Source organism: Hemitrygon akajei, chromosome 8 (genome assembly GCF_048418815.1).
Source record: "Hemitrygon akajei chromosome 8, sHemAka1.3, whole genome shotgun sequence".
In the NCBI taxonomy this organism is placed as follows: domain Eukaryota; kingdom Metazoa; phylum Chordata; class Chondrichthyes; order Myliobatiformes; family Dasyatidae; genus Hemitrygon; species Hemitrygon akajei.
Window position 1 is genome coordinate 18,939,047 of NC_133131.1, and position 12,478 is coordinate 18,951,524.

Consider the following 12,478-nt stretch of genomic DNA (forward strand, 5'->3'; position numbering starts at 1 on the left):
ATAAATTACACGGCACAAATTATATATATTTAAATAATTTTGCAAATTGATTACTTGTCAGTCTTTGTGTGGAGTTTTTCATTGATTCCATTGTATTTTTTTATTCTACTGTGAAGAAAATTAATGTCGGGATAGTATATGGTGACAAATACGTACTTTGATTTACTTCATTTTTACTTCAAACTTTGAAATAATTAGTTTATTTACTTCAAATTTACTTCAAACTTTGAAATAATTAGTTCATACTATTTAAGTAAAATGAAGCGAATATTGTGGGACGAAGCTGCAATTGTCTCCCTGTGGAAAAATTCTTCTTCTGAATTTTATTATTGTAGCAATGGCTTTGAGTTTATGTCACAAAATAACGCCTCTCAAAGCAGTAACTGCAGTTATTCCGTAAGCCTGGGGGTGCATGAGAGGAGAGGTTTAATTCCATGGTTTTTGCGACATGTGTCAAACATTCCCAGTATTAGTACAGAACGGTTTCAGGACTCTGTCTGAAGAATGCACCATATTAGGGGAAAGCACAGACTATACCAGTGCAAAGTAATTTAACTAGCTTTGAGGTCTCTTGCAATAATCATTTAAAGCTGAATTGAAAGCTGTATCCTGTGGATATTTGCCCCCTGGAGGCTAGAATAAAAACAACACGTGGATTTTAGCATTAAGAAGGCCTCATGTCACACAGTGAAATGTAAAAATCCCAAATGAAATTTAACAGTGGCAAAGACTTCTGAGTGCAGATCCATTCCAACGTATAGTCTGGCTCAGTGTGATACCTTCCCCAGTGTTTTCAACGCCTCTGTGAACAGGTAAAGAAACATCAAATTTCTTCAACCAGTCAGATAAAGCAAAGGCTTTGCAGAGTCTGCTTGCCTCAACCTCATGAAGTTTTAACTTCTTCAAGAGCACCTTTTTCTTTTTCTGTGTGTGATAACAACTTTGAGCTTCCAGTTCAGCAGAAAGCACTCAGGGTGACTCGGAAGCCACAAGAGTAATTAATGTACCTTCTTCAGCAGTAGGGAGAACCAGGAGTCTTATCTCTTCAGGGATCAATCCTCAGTCTAGTGAGGAAGAGTTGGATTGCAGAGAAGACAGCAGCTTTAGGGCTGATGACAGACTTGCTCCTCCTGACAGGCTGGTAGTGTGTAAGATAATAACTCGTATTTATATTTCCTCACAACATGGGAGAAGGGCGATTGGCCCATTAGATGTATGGAGGCTCCCAACAGTCTTAGTTCCCTTTAACTTTACCTCTGTCCATTTAACTAGGCCTCTCAGCCCATCGAGTCTGCTTCACCATTCCATTATGGCTGGTATATTATCCCTCTCAACCCCATTCTCCTGCCTTTTCCCCATAAACATCAACACCAGTGCTAATCAAGAACCTACTAACCTCTGCTTTAAATAGACCCAATGGCCTACACAGCTGTCCGTGACAATGAATTCTATAGTTTCACCACCCTCTGGCTGAAGAAATTCCTCATCTCTGTTCTAAATGGTCACCCCTCTATTCTGAGACTGTGTCCACTGGTCCAAGGCTCCCCTTCTATAGAAAACATCCTCCCCATGTCCACTCTGTCTAGGCCTTTCAATATTAAATAAGTTTCACTGAGATCCCGCCTTATTCTTCTAACCTCCAGCAAGTACAAAGTAAATATCTATCCTTCTACAACTCACCTATACTGAGGGGCAAGTTTCCTACCAACATATTTTTGGGATGTGGGAGGAGATCAGAGTCACCGGGATAAACCCTTATAGTTAGAGGGAAACATGCAAACTTCGCACAAGCAGTATCAGGGGTCTTAATTGCACCCAGATCACTGCAGCCCGGAGGCCATTGTACTAACTGCTACCCCTTTAACTTCCCTTTCTTGAGGCTGCTGAATTTCCTGAGGGTTGGGAGACTTGACATGCGAGATGTGAAGTTCCAAGCCTCATTTTAGAATTTACACAGTTAACGAACCTTTGGGAACTAGTTTACTGCTGTTCAATCAGGACTTTTGAACCAAGAGTTAAAATTAGTAAATGGATTAGAGCAATTTTAGATTCTTAACTTTCTTAACACCAACACTGAAACCTTCACTCATCTCAACACTGAACTGATTCTGCAACCTATGGACTCAATTTCGAAGACTATTATTCATGCTCTCAGTATTATTTAGTTTTTTATTTGCATATTTTTTCATCTTTTTCACATTGCCTTTCAGCCTTTATTTATGTATAGTTTTTCATAAATGCTACCATATTTATTTTCCTGTAAGTACCCACAAGAAAATGAATTTCAAGGGAGTATATGGCGACATATAACTATTTTGACAATAAACTTACTTTAAACTTCGTCTTGAGCTTCCCACATTTAAATTTGAATAGGAAGAAATATAAATTGTTTTAAAATTGTATATAGTGAGGAGGATAGAAGCTGTGAAATGACAATGAGATTGAGCAAGGAGGAAAGAGATTGACAGAAATAATGAAAAGAAAATTAAGATTTTAAACAATGATTCCCCTCTCCTGGAAGGAGACTGCACATGTGTGTATTGTGATTTACCAAACTCCAGTAGTTATTTGAGAGTAATTAACTTTTATTATGTGTTAGGAATTCATTTACCTTTGAATACACCCAGTCCTAGTCAAGTTCATTTAGAGGGAAACCTGCAGGCAAAGAGCCCAAATTTATGCCAAAACACCGATTTCTGTATGAAGTTGTTGTGTAGACTGTAGAGGAGCAACCGTTAGCAAGTATTCCTGCTTCCCTATGTTTAACTTTCTTGTCCAAAGTTGACGCCAGACTTATTGTTATAACAGTGAGTGCTGATCACTATTCAAAGACCAGGGCCGAAGATTAAGATCAGCTTCATTTGTCACGTGTACATCAAGACAGTGAAATGCATCACTTGCATCAAATCGAATCAACGGATCCTGCAAGTGTTGCCACATTTCCGACATCAACTTACTATCCCTAACTGTACGTCTTTGGAATGTGGGAGGAAACCAGAGCACCCGGAGGAAACCTATGCAGTTAAGGGGAGAACGTACAAACTCCTTACAGGCACTGGCAGGAATGGAACTCTGATCGGTGAACACTGGTGCTGTAATGACGTGGCACTGACTGCTACGTTCCTGTGCCGTCCTGGTTCGGAGAGAGATGGAGTAGCTTCACTCACTATCAGTTAAATGCATACTGTTTTGTTTGAAAGACTATGCTCAGTTAGCACCTCTTTCTGTTTCAGTTCTCTAGCTTCTAATGGAATAATAATGTTTAACCAAAGATTTAGAAGGTTGAAATTTTATTAGCATATTGGTGACATATCAGCAAAGCTTTTACATTTATCTTTGTTAATGTGAGTCCATTGTAATTCACAAATAGTAACCGTGCATGTTACATTTTATTTTATCCCATGCAAATTTATACAAAATAAGCAAATATACACACCTCTCCTTTCTAGGTTTCAATAAAATGGTCAACAGATATATCAACCCACCATGTGAAAGATACCAATAAGTTCATGCTATGGCAGGTTTCCTGTATGAATTCAGTCACACAAGATTTGGTCGTACAACCTGACTGAAAAGAAAAGCCTCATGCTCGTACGTTGCAGTAAAACAGGAAACATGATATGATTTACTGAAACCAACACAGGAGATAAAACATTGCCTACAGCACATGGAAAACCTTAGAGGTCCGTGATTAAAGAATTAATGCGATGGAAGTCTAAATTATGACTAGTTCTTGCTACAAGCAACAGCCAAGTCATATAATTATGAATAAATAACCTATCCAATCATAAAGCAAGAAAAGCTGGAATTTAATCTACCAGAATCAATGGATGTGATTCCGATGGCTCCTGTCGGATCACTCTGAGTCACGTTGTATCTGTCACACGTAAGTCATATAGTGGAAGGGCTGAGAGACCATTGTTTATCGGTTATTTTGACATCTAAATCCCAGTTCCCAAAGATTTAAATATTTGGCTGGTAGCTTGCGGTAACAAGCACATTAAAATAATGCAGAATTGTGCCATACAGTTCACTCTCTTGCACTGCTTTACAACCTTCATTAACTGTAAACAACAAACCTTATATTTCATGACCCCTTCAAGTTGGAACAAAGTAAAAGGGGCAAGGTATGTCATTAAGTGTTAACTAGCTGCTGTCAAGTAACAAGAGAAGGGAAGGCTAAGCATTAATGATTCCAGGAGGCAACAGGACAACATCTTAATTTTAATACAGTAAGATGGAGTGCAGTTTTCATAAATTCTGTTATATTTATTTTCACATAAATGCCTGCAGGAAAATGAGTCTCAAGGTAGTATATGGTGACATACAGGGCATGTACTTGAATAATACATTTACTTTGACATTAACTTTGCAGTGAAACATTGAGGGACTGATTCCTGGATTGTTATGTGAAGGGAGATTAAATTAACTTTAATTAATTTTTGTGATCTGGGAGCTGTTGTGATGGCCAACATTGATTGCAACGGTGCTGTGAGCTGCTGCCTTGACCCACTCTAGTCCAACTCGGTTTGTATTCACCAGGAGAAGGTATCTGATTTGAAAATTTCAAAATTCTTAAAAGGGCTAAATGGACTGAAATATAGCTGCCTCCTGTTTGGGGCATCTCGAGTGGAAAACCAATCTCTGGATACAGGGCAATAAATTAGGGCTATGAGGAGAAATTTCTGCTCTTGGAATGTGGTAAGCTTGTGGAATACACGGCCACATGGGGAGTAGAGGGCAACCCACTGAATATAGAATCATAGAACACTACAGAACAGAAACAGGCCATTCAGCCCATCTAGTCTGTGCTGGACTATTCTGCTCAGTCACATTAACTTACACCAAGGCTATAGCCTTACATACCCATATATATTTAAGAAGAATACATTTCTAGATGCTAAAATGTCGACAGGTATGGAGGTAGAGAGCAGAAATATAGTTCTGAGATAGATGATTCTCTTTGGTTGCACTGAGTAGCTTTACAGGCTTGGAGAATCAAATGGCCCCTTCTATGTAGAGAGAAAGACAGTAATTTGGAACAACATTTAGCATTAATAATGACAGACGGAAGTTTTCTGTGGAGGTCAACAATAGACTACATGTTTCTGCCTTTTGGCCCACTCTTAGGATAGTCACCTAAGCCAAAATGAGGCTCAAATCAATATAGCTCTGAACTTATCCGCTCATTAACATGGGTTTTCTGAGGCTATTTAGAATGTGGATCTGCTAGGAATTGCTTATATGTCATGGCCTTTGACGGCTTAATCGTACTGCCCGAGTTGCACCCTGAATGCCAATAAGATATGTGTTGACCTGGGGAAGCCAGCATTGAGACTTACGTAGATTTACGGGTGCATAGGTTTAACTGGGTTTGAAGATACAGGTATGGTTTTGACTTATATTTGCTCCATCAAGATCAATGGTAACATTAAAAGTTTAAACACAAGAGATCCTGCAGAAGCTGGAAATCATGAGCATCACACAAAATGTTGGAGGAGCTCAGCAAGTGAGGTAGCACCTTGGGAGGGGAATAAACATTCCTGATGAAGGGTCCCGAAGCATAAACTATTTATTGACTGTGTAACGCTAAAAGCGTATTGTTTCCTAAACCTACTCTAGATTGGCAAGCTGGTACTGTTATTACACCAGACTGTACAATTACTAATATTCTTCTGAATCAGTATTATCAATGAGTCTCTAATTGTTAATTAATCTTGCAATGCAGTACAAAAAATCTCCAGAAATGGTTTGCGTTTCAAGAAATAAAGGAGAGCGCAAGACTGGAGTTGAAGCTGATTGGTTAAAATTATCTGAGAAGCTGCAGTAAGTGATAGCATCAGCCAATCATAGCTCTAGTTGTGCCAATGGTAAATTTTGGGGTGGGGGGGTGTACCTTTGCACACAGTCTGCAAACACTACCAGCAAGTGCTTCACCAGCCCAACAGCAGTAATATTCTTCATTACAGACTTAGAGGTGTATTCTGTAAGAAAAGGGGAGCAAATACTCACTTCTATACCACCAGTGGACATAATTTTTATTAATGTGAGATTTATTTATGTGCCAACTTAAGAGAGTAGTTCTAATAAATTATTGCAATTAACATATTTCCAAATGATGCAATATTTAAGCAAATGCGCCATAAATCAGTGTTTTTTTTTCGAGTTAGTCTCCCCTCGCACTGCATGACACCTCTCTGCCCCTTTATTAGAGAGAGAGAAAGCCTGTGGTATGTTGAATTGTCGGGTGAACAATTAATTTTTGTTGTACTGAAGATCATGGTCTTTGTTGAGGGCTTTGCTGTTGTTTCCTCAGTGGGTGGAGGGTGTTGATGGTTCTTTCTCTGAAGTAAATTGGAATGGGGGGGTCATTGCTTTGTTGCTGCTTGTGCGTGGGGAGGAAGTCGGGGGGGCTTTGGGGTTCTAATGTTTTTACTGTCACTCTTTCTTTGGAGTACCCTTCTGCTTTCGTGGATGCCTGCCAAGAACAAGAATCTCGTGTTGTATATTGTATACATTCTCCGATATTAAATGGTACTATAGAACTGTACTACTCCATGCAAAATCTTTAACATACACTATTTATTTAATTCCAGATTTCTGCATTACTGATGGTGTTCATGTCAATATTGCTAGAATTCTTCAATAAATGATCATATATTTAACTTAAGTAGCTCCAAAATCAATTCCACATCCCCCCCCCCCCCCCCCAATGCAATTGCTGTAAATGCTAAGATTTCTGAACTGTTGTTCAGGTCGACCTCCGAAGCAAAATGAATTGGGTGGACAAAATTGATCTTTCCGCAATCATTTCTCGGCTTCAAAAAGTGCTTCCTTTTAAAATGAGAAAGAATTATTTTTTAATCAATTGGATCCTTGAATTGCAATTTTGAATTTAATCATCTTCCAAGAGATTGCCAAGCAAGTAATGGTCCTGCAGGCTGGAGATTACTTCACCAGAGGGATCAATCATCTTGCGACAATCAAAGAGCAAATTATAAAGTGCGGAAATATTTAAACAACACTCATTCATTTGGTGAATATAGCCACAGAAACAAGGAGAATACAACATCAAACATCATGACTAGTAAGTCCACACCCACAGATATCTCATTCTCTTTAGTTAACCATAATATGTTCACTTTTCACATGCAAGTAGTAATTTTTTTCATCAAAAGTACAAAATCCTGCAATTTACCAAAACTACTGCTGCCATCTAAGTAACCAAGTGTATAAATGTTGGTTCCATTCTCAAGTTCTTCATTCTCAGCTTCTTTTCATCCACCTCTTTTCCAGTGCAAGTTATACTGGCAAGTTTTGGCTTTGAGGTCCCATTGATTTCTACATAGGACCAAGATCACAGTGCGCACTTAGGCGAGTTTTTGTGTGTTAACATGGAAAAGGGTTTATAATCATATTCTCTAAATGGGTGAGAAGTTTCTCTCCGTTCTGGCGCATGCACATGTGCCATTCCTGACAAGGATCCCACAGAGCTCTCCCCTTTTCAAGTACCCAAGTGGAATTGGCTGATTAGCTTTGAAATCTGTTGTCGGATGGTGACTTAAGTGTTTCCAGCTCTCACTGTGCTGAGGTGAAAGTGATGCATATTTGAGCTAAATTGGGACAGCTTGGTGGCTCCTGGTGAAGACCCTCCATCTTGTTCTGGAATTGGTAAACTGGATTTTTCCTTAAAGAGATGGACTCCACCTCACTAAGTCCATAAAGGAATTAATCCCAGATGCTCTTGTGGTTTTGCAGGTTTTCTACATGCCAACTGAAAGAAATGAAGAGGACAGGAGAGGTTAATCAAATGCATCCAGGATCATTTGTTTACAAGTATTTTGTGGGCACTGCCCATCCAGCAAACTGCCTTTTCTAAATTTTCCCATCTGCAAAGCATCATAGCGCTATTAAAACAAAAACTTCAAACCATTGAAAAGTTTCCTCCCTCAGGCAGTGAATCTGATCAACCATTCTAGTTAGCCACCCCATCCCGCTCGATCTATTACCTCAGTCACTGCACTACACTGTAAACCATAAGACCATAAGGTATGGGAGCAGAATTAGACCATTTGGACCATCAAGTCCTCTGCCATTTCATCATGGGTGATCCGTTTTTCCTCTCAGCCTCAATCTCCTGCTTTTTCCCCATATCCCTTCTTGACCTGACCAATGAAGAATCCATCAAACTCTTCCTTAAATAGACATAAAGACTTGACCTTCACAGCTGCCTGTGGCAACACTTTGAACTACTTTTTTAAATGTTGTTTCCATTGTAAATACATGCTGGTACTTATGCACATTTCTGTACTTTAACCTTGAACTTTTTAATATAATTCTTTATTCCCGTAATTGTTGAATGACTTTTTTTAGCATAATGCGTCCTGACAAATTCCTAATACATTTAAATATATATGGCAAATAAAGTTGATCCTTGATCCCTCCTGTTAGTTTCCTTCATTACAGTAGTGAAGAGCCACAAAAAGTACCTATTTAATTATAAATCAATTAGGGACATCCTATAAAGGATGTGAAAAGTGAAATACATATCCCATCTGCTTAGATTTTATACCGAATGACAATGTTAATCTACTCGTGGTAGGGTTTTGATAGCACGGTGGTTCTGTGACAGAATTAGTAATCCACATGCAAAGGTTCATTTTATTGTCAAATGGATAACACAACGCTGATGCTTGTGGATGCTTGTCTTCTCCAGATGGCCATTAGATACAGAAAGCCATTCATCAGGTGCTGATGAAAGAAATGGCAGCAACTTCCCCCAACCGGCAGGAAAAAGAAAAGAAACATAACTCACAGACCCCAAAATCCACCCACTACCCCCCCCACCCCCGCTCGCCGCAGCAAAAAACAACCACATTAACAATCACCGACCCCCTACACATAACAATCCCTGTAACATAGGTTCCCGAGACTAAATGCATCTCAGAAGCCAGGAAATTTAAATTCGTAACCATGAGCCATTCTGCAGCTGCTGGAAATCCAGATCAACACACACTAAGTGCTGGAGGAACTCAGGAGGTTATGCGGCACCTCTGAAGAGAAATAAACAGTCAACGTTTCAGGATGTGACCCTTCAGAGCCCTGATGATAGTTCTTGGTGCAAAATGTCAATTCCTCTGCACTGATGTTACCTGACCTGCTGTGCTCCTCCAGCATTTCCGAACAAATTTAAATTCATATAATGGATCAAAGGTCCGAAATAAAAAGCCAAGGGTTTTAAGACTGTCATTAAAAGTATTAGCTGGTTCTCTCATATCTATCTGGAAAGAAAATCCACTATTCTTATGTAGTCAATTAGTGATTCCAGACTTTCAGTGATATGGCTGATGCTTAATAACCTCTGAAATAGCTGAAAATGCCACATCAAGGGATAGTTTAGAACAGGAGGAACAATATTGACAACACACACACCATAAATGGTTACATAAAATAAATTTATTCATAGATATCACAGATCTGGTTTATTATATATTGTTATAAGTTGGCAGTTTGAAGGGAGCGAGATCGCGCACTGCAGTCTGTAAGGAATTTATACATTCTCCTCATGAACTCACGAGCTTCCTCCAAATGCTCTGGTTTTCGTTCAGATTCCAAAGGCTCATCGGTTAGTAGGTTGTGGGCAGTCTATGTAGTGCTAGAAGCATGGCAACAATCGCGAGCCGCACCCAGCAAATCCTCGGACCGTGTTGGTAATCAGATCAGAATCAGGTTTAATATCACCAGCATATGTCAGGAAATCTGTTAACTTTGCGGCAGCAGTACAATGCAATACACAATAAATATAGAAAAAGAAATCTGAATTACATTAAACATATATATGTATATTAAATAGTTAAATTCAGATAATAGTGCAAAAAATGAAAACTTTTAAAAAAGTAGTGAGATAGTGTTTTAGGGTTCAATGTCTATTCAGAAATTGGATGGCAGAGGGGAAGAAGCTGTTCTTGAATTGCTGAGTGTGTGCCTTCAGAATTCTGTACCTCCTTCCTGACGATAACAATGAGAAGAAAGCAATGTGTCATTGATTCAAATGGCACATTTCACCGTATGTTTTGATATTTCAATGTACATGTCACAAATAAAGTTAATCGTTAAAATCTCTTTTTTGCATTGGTGGTGTGGAGAAGGAAGAAGGTCCTGTCCTGTCAGGATAGTAAAATTGCTTTGAGAAGTTCAACCATCCAATACTCCCATTGGTGCCACTTTGGCCCAGACACCAATCTTGCCCCTTTGTTTAAACCTGTTGTACATTGCCCTTAGGAGGTGACAGACTGTGAACCTTGGCAAGTTTGATTAAAAGCAGATACAGACGTAGAGTGCAGCTCCATGGACTATTTTCTTCAAGGAATAGGGAGAGGAGCTTGAGAGGCCTACCCAAGAGATGAGATGGCCTCGAGCCTTGCATATTTCAATGGGCTTTCCATTTCATGCAGTTATATAATCCCCAGGCACGTGAGTGGTTAATGTCAGAACATGGAATCATGCCCCTTTGAAAGCATGGTACCAGCACACAGCAACTTCATAAAATCCAGTTAAAATGGAATGTGGGACAAATAAAATGAATTTGGTGGGTCAAGGGACCTGACCTTGGATTCACTTGAAGAAAACTCATTTAACTTTCACATACCACCACTTCCAGCGACATGAGATCATAACAAAAAAAATTAGACCTATATTAATTAGATTAATATCATTAAGTTATATGACATCACGGACAGCCATCCACATGTACAGTCTTGGTTTTGTACTAAGAGTAAAACCTCAGTGAAAATCTCCAGCTCTGACAGAGTTCCCAGCTGAACTCTGCTGAAACTCTTATGTCTCTCCCCACAGATGTAACCTGAGCTGCTGCTTCCAGCATTTTCTGTTTCTTTCTGGGTGTCCAGTATCTGCAGGGTCTTTCCTTTTTGATTTTCACTTGTAAATTAATCTACACAAGTTACACTCAAAATGAGAAACAACTGTCCATGTATGTGAGTGTATGTGTTTGCATGTGTGTATGAAAGATGAAGAATGCTTTAAGGAAGTGCAAGATCAGACCTGAGGACCTAGAGGATGTTGCTACTGACCGTAACACTTGGCGACAGCTGTGTAGGGACGGGGTTCATATTCTGGAGATGGAAAGAACCAGAAGACAGCAGAAGAGAGCCAGGAGAAATGCAGCCATGGTTGCCATCACTACCACCACCACTACCACATATACATGTCCCACCTGCAATAGAGCCTGTGGGTCCAGGATGGGACTGTATAGTCATCAAAGATCCCACCGTTAAAGGAGTGGATGTCATCATCGAATTCTGATGGACAATTGAAAGAGAACAAGAAGTGTGAAAGAGAGAGAGGGAGAGAAGACAGTGCCATCCCTTTGGCTTAAAATATTGCGCTGACCTTTTAACTTAATGTAAGATCAATCTAATCCATCCTCCTACATAGCCCTGCATTTTATCCATCATCCACATCGCTACCTAAGAGTTTCTAAATGACCCTTATGCTGGGGTTTACACCCAGGTGTCCATGGACCCCTTGGTTAATGGTAGTGGTCCATGGGCTAAAAATAGGTTGGGAACCCCTGCCCAAATGTATCTGCCTCTACCACCGCCCTTGGGGAAGGGAGGGAGAGAGAGATTTTAAAATTACTAAGAAAACAAGATGCATTTTTTGTGTATTAAGTAGAAGGTTTGGATCAACTTTGTGCCAAAGAAGTTCTATGGTTTTGGATGTGCTTTCTCCAGTATCAGCTTCTGAAGTGCCATTATCTCAAATGTAATTAAGAAAATGTATTGTGTCACATCAGAATTAATGGAAGAAAGTACTTTAATGGTCCATATTACTTCCGTCTTTAAGTGTGATGAGAAACATTGCATTGTCTCGCCTCTGAGAAAGGATTCAACATCTGGTATCTTCATGGAGACCTGCCATTTTGAGTGTCATGAATATTAAGAGGAGCTGAAATGATGAATCTTATGCCTCCACTTCTGTCTGAATCTCAGTGAACTGTGCCACACATCAGCACCCTTGCCATGTCTACATTGCTGATCTCCGCTCAAGTGGAACATTTAATGTCAGTTGCCAGCGCAGAATGAAATTCTGATTGATGGGGTGGTCTCTCATAACACATGTCTGTGAAGTCTCCATTATAACATCCCCAACATCTGCCTGCTGCTCTGCAGGGCTGATTTACGTCGGTCGCGGGTCTGGTTTTGAAGTATTTTGATCCAGAGGGCAGTAATGGAAATCCCCGGGCAACGCACACAAAATACTGGAGGAGCTCAGATCAGACAGCATTGATGAAGAGGAATAAGCAGTCAAGCCGAGACCCCGCATCAGGACTGGAAAGGAAGGAGGAAAACGCCAGAATAAGAAGGTGGGGGAGTGGAAAGAGTACAAGCAGGCAGGTGATAAGTGAAACCAGGTGAGGGAAGATTAAAGTAAGAAGTTGGGTAGTGATAGGCAGAAA

The 12,478-nt window shown here is 39.8% G+C and overlaps 1 protein-coding gene across 1 annotated transcript in view; it reads right to left on the minus strand.

Moving 5' to 3' along the window:
• Positions 1-3,286: 3,286 nt before the first annotated feature.
• Positions 3,287-12,478, minus strand: part of trarg1a (trafficking regulator of GLUT4 (SLC2A4) 1a) — a 31,085-nt gene continuing 21,893 nt past the window's right edge. The window contains exon 3 of the mRNA XM_073053380.1: positions 3,287-7,774. Within this exon, the coding sequence (XP_072909481.1) occupies positions 7,764-7,774 (11 nt within the window). The 3' untranslated portion in view covers positions 3,287-7,763. The remainder of the gene's footprint in view (positions 7,775-12,478) is intronic.